This window comes from Oratosquilla oratoria, chromosome 16 (assembly GCF_046742065.1).
Source record: "Oratosquilla oratoria isolate Oo_2021 chromosome 16, ASM4674206v1, whole genome shotgun sequence".
Lineage (NCBI taxonomy): Eukaryota > Metazoa > Arthropoda > Malacostraca > Stomatopoda > Squillidae > Oratosquilla > Oratosquilla oratoria.
In genome coordinates this window covers 20,520,430-20,525,429 of record NC_134792.1, presented here as the reverse complement: position 1 = coordinate 20,525,429, position 5,000 = coordinate 20,520,430, and the positions used below count along the sequence as shown (strand labels likewise).

The following is a 5,000-nucleotide window of genomic DNA, read 5'->3' as shown; positions in this document are numbered from 1 at the left end:
AATGGGAATATTTCTGTCACTGAAAATCCTGACGTGATACAGCAAAACGGTTATGATTTTTGAAATCAGCGTACCCAAATTAGTCTAAATCACTTTACACATCTCCAGTAATTTTTTTTTAATTTGTTGTTCAGTGTATAATTCTTCCCCAAAAGATCCTTTTGATAAAAAGAATCTTTTGATTCTTCCCTTTCATCCCAATCTGGTGAAACTTCCTCGTATCCTTAAAGTTTTTAATGTTAATGTTGTATCTAAAAACAATACAATCAAAGAACTTCTTATCAAGAATTCGCCTGATAATTCGGCGGGTTGTGTCTACACTATCCCTTGCAGGAATTACAATTCTTGTTACATTGGTCAGACTGGCAAGGAATTGAAATTTAGGTTGAGCCAGCACAAGTATAGTGTCCGTACTGGCCAATCGTCAAGTGGGATTTTTGCTCACATTAGAGACTATAACCATTGCATTGGTTGGGACAATTCCCAACAAATTGTTTCATGTAATTCTTATTTGGTAAGGAATATAATTGAATCGTGTCTCATTAAAAAACTTTTAATGATAATCTTAATTTAAGCACTAGTCTTTTCAAACTAGATAATTTTGTCATCAACCAAATGGTAGGACAATGTCCCAAAGCTCCGCCTTAGCAATCTTGTGTGACCTTTTATCACCTGTGTCAATTATATGGGGGGACGGAGAGGGGGGGTCGCCGATTTAATGAAGCGGCCTTGCTGTGGATGTGCTGTGTCTTGCGACACTGCTTCTGACCCAGGGCAGTGGACAGGGTGCAGGGATGACCCGTCATCTAGGAGGTGCTGAGATGGGAGGGAGGGTGGAGGGGTGTGGAGTGTTTTCAGGGATGGAATGGGTGGGAATGATTTTATGCCTTTTCCTTTTTGGCTACCTCCCTAGTAAGGGGGAAAAAGCCTCGGTATATGTATGTATGTATGTATGTAAATCATCACCTAATTCATTCATTTATTCTTGTTATTATTTTTTATTTCTATCATTTCTATTTTTGTTTATTTGTAAAATAATCCTTATGTATTTATGTTAAGTTACCTCTCCTGTTCTCTACACTATTATATTTAAGCTGTACTTTGTTGTGATACTATGTACTTTGAAAATGTCTTAAATAGACGAAAACGTTCAGTATTCCGATCTTTGATTTCCTCGTGGTTTCAAGCAAAATATCCTTATTCACGTGTTTAATGTGATTACTCTTGCATATATATATATATATATATATATATATATATATATATATATATATGTATATATATAAATAGCACTTGATCAATGTTTTCAGGGAGGGTAGACCAATTGACTACTCACGAGTGGGAATATAAAACCAAAAATTTGGAGATTACAAGAATCCAGGTGTCATCCGCATTTATTCTTGCCACCATACGAAATCCTAAAACTCGCGCATGCATATGCATGCAAATATTTAACCATTGAAATAATAAAAAAAAAAATAGAAATAATATATGCATATTTTAACACAGATTCTAGTCGAAGTAACGAAACGTGCCGAGGAAGCCGAAAGTATCAAAGAGGAAGTCGAGAAAGTAAGAGACAAAGCTCAAGCTCTAGTTAACGATATTGCTGCCGACAAAGCTTTGGCTGAGGAAAAGCTAGAAGCAGCAAGACCAGCGCTGGAAGAAGCCGAAGCAGCTCTGAACACAATCAAACCGGCTCATATTGGTACAAGATTAGTAGATCGTTGGTAGATTTAGGGTAATAAGACAGGTGATTTAAGAATATATAACCTTTTAATCTGTCTCCGTTTTCTCTCCCTCTCTACATGTCTGTCACTGTCTCTTTTGTTATTTATTTACATGGTATTAATAGGAGTTAAAAATGGTTACTTTTTTTTTTTTTATTCCAAACAGCAACTGTGCGCAAATTGGGCCGTCCTCCACATCTCATCATGCGCATCATGGATTGCGTATTGATTCTTTTCCAGAGAAAACTTCAGCCTGTTAAACCCGACCCGGTTGCCCCGAGCCCTAGACCTTCTTGGAATGATTCACTCAAGGTATAAGTGCATGTTTAGGCTGACAGGTTAAGACCAAGGCACACGCAAATATACATAAATAACAAACACACACACACACACACACACACACACACACACACACACACACACACACACACACACACACACACACACACACACACACACACACACACACACACACACACACACACACACACACACACACACACACACACACACACACACACACACACACACACACACAAGCACAACATACAATGTATTATTACTTGCTTGTGTGCCTACACGTGCAGGTGGTTATGTAATGTAATTTTCCAGATGATGGCGAGTACAACTTTCCTCCTATCTCTACAAAATTACCCAAAAGACACTATAAACGACGAAATAGTGGAACTGCTGGAGCCGTATTTCAATATGGACGATTATGACATGGACACGGCAAAGAGAGTGTGTGGAGACGTGGCTGGGATGCTATCCTGGACCCGGGCGATGGCTTTCTTCTATGGGGTCAACAAAGAAGTCTTGCCATTAAAGGTGAGAATGTAGTGTGTAACAAGCCAGAATACATGTTACACCTGATTTTCGTGCATACACACATACATGTATACTTCATTTGTTATTTCGCTGGTGAATGAAAGCAAAATATATAAAAAGAACCTGGTCGAAGCCAAAATATAGATAGAATTTGCTTTGCTATACACAGGATCTAAATAAGATTAATGAAATAGCTTGGGAGTAGCAAGAATAAAAAGAAATGTGCCGTTTGGTATGGAGAGGGTTTAGAAAAGGTGGTCAACACCAGGTGAAGCACAATTGGTCTTTCTATTAATACTATGTAACTTGTTACTGCTGGCCACATGGTCGAGTTGTCGGTGACTAAACACGCCTCGCTACTGGATTTTACACTAGTGAAAAGGGTATGTTGTATACCCAAATGAACATTAAATATGACCATCCAAAGAGCAGACAAACTCCCAACGAGCTAGTTGCCATCCAGCCATATTATAGGCCACCAACCCACGTGTTAGCTGTGTATGGTGGGGGTGGAAGGTTACTGTAGGCATAGCTAGCCAACTACGACCCTCCGTTCATGGAGCTATTTTGGTTGATAAGCATATGATGCTGGTAAGGATGAAGCATACCTTGAGTTTCATCTCTCTTCTTGTAGTATATGTTCTTTACAAGAGGGACGCACTTGTTGTAACTTCAATGTGAGTACTTACATCGGCATAATCAATTTTGTAAGGTACACAAGGATGAGGAGTGCTTATTCCTAATAGAATTAGTATAGTAATAACGGAGGTGTGACAAAGATCGATCACATACGGAGCATGGTCTCTAATAGATTCGAAGTACATGGCACCCTTCAGGACCTTGAAGTGTTGTGAGATACCTTAGAATTTAAAGCTCTCAAAGCTACCGAGGAATACATAGGATAGTACCTAACGTCGAGGAGTTATGTGATGTCATGTGTGACACTAGAAAATATAGATATCATTTAGCTACCAGATTGACTGACGACCTGAGCCAACAAAGGACTCTAATACAGTAAAGCAGACCACTCCTTTCTTGAGGAGGAATGAAACGAGGTATGTCGTTCATGATGTTGAAGGTCATTCCAATATAAATTATCTCAGATCTGCTCACCATTCCAAGTCCTTGACTCAGGATGCGCAATATTTGATCGGCTTATGAGCAAATAGCGTCAGAAACAGATGGATGAGCAGCCAGGTACTCTGAGCAGTTGTACATGGCTAACACTCCGAGTGGACATTTACCTCTGGCTGGTAATGGATGCCAATCCACCTATACACGAAACCTCGCACACTGAGTGATGTTGGAAAGGTTCTAAATTAAAGAATGGAATTACAGTCGGCATCTGTAAAGACAGCGCTTAGTTGGTAAGTGCCGAAGAAGAAAACATGATTCTCGACTTATCTATGGTCCTGTTTGACGTGTGATAAACTGGCATAACTCACTCTATATGGGAAAGGGGAATAAGAACTTCTATCTGAAAGGTATAACAGGACAGACAAGACTACAACAATTATCGTAGTATTACAATACTCAGCGTCCCTGACAATGTGCTCGCCCATCTGTTGCTGACTCAGGTTTGCTTCCAATTACTAAAGTTTCAAAGGCCCGAGCAATCAATGTCCACGCCCGGTAAATCAACACCTATTCATATCCTAACTCGTCGTGTTCTTGAGGAGCACCGACTTTAATTTCAACAGGGTAGGTTAGACTTATGTTGATGTCAAAAAGTAACTTATTTAAAACTATATTAGAATATGAAGTTTAACTAGGCTGGTTAAAGTCTTCTGGTGCTAACAAACATAAAACCACCCAAGTAAGCTATATTTTGAATTATCACCAGAATATTAAAGGTTTAAATATCAATAAACTCAAATGGCGGTCGTCAGTCAAATAATATTGAATGGAACGCTGGTCTCTAATGGATTAATGGTTTTATTATTTATTTTTCTCAGTTTAAGAGAAATGTAATGTCTCTATGTAGACTACCAATTCTTCAGTGCAGATGCACTGACACATGGTTAGGAAATGTCTGATTTGATATAATATGAAGATTGAAATGGGGCTTTTCAATATTCCACTCATTTATATTTTAGCCAGATGTAAACAAGACTTGTATAGAAGTACATTTAAGCAAGTGCTGTGTTTCTATTCGCATTGTGCACCTTCCCAGTCAATTCGACCTTTGACATTATTTTTCTTTATAATATAACAAAACACCTTTATATTCTTCTAAGAAGAACTTTACATTACTCCACACATCCTAAGACTATTTTATTCCGGTTGACTTCCCATACCAGGCAAACCTAGCACTCCAAGAAGCTCGCCTCCGGACAGCCATGGGAGACCTCGAGCGTGCTCAAGCAGAATTAGACGAGAAACAGCGAGAACTCGATGTCGTGCGAGCTCAGTATCATACTGCATTAGCCGAGAAGCAGAAGC

The 5,000-nt window shown here is 39.0% G+C and overlaps 1 protein-coding gene across 1 annotated transcript in view; it reads left to right on the top strand.

Annotated features, from left to right (window-relative positions):
- Window positions 1-5,000, top strand: part of LOC143033573 (dynein axonemal heavy chain 5-like) — a 197,059-nt gene that overhangs the window by 106,434 nt on the left and 85,625 nt on the right. Inside the window, 4 exon segments of the mRNA XM_076199064.1 lie at window positions 1,510-1,708; window positions 1,897-2,042; window positions 2,343-2,558; window positions 4,859-5,000. The exon segment at window positions 4,859-5,000 is cut by the window's right edge and continues 124 nt beyond it. Of these exon segments, the coding sequence (XP_076055179.1) occupies window positions 1,510-1,708; window positions 1,897-2,042; window positions 2,343-2,558; window positions 4,859-5,000 (703 nt within the window).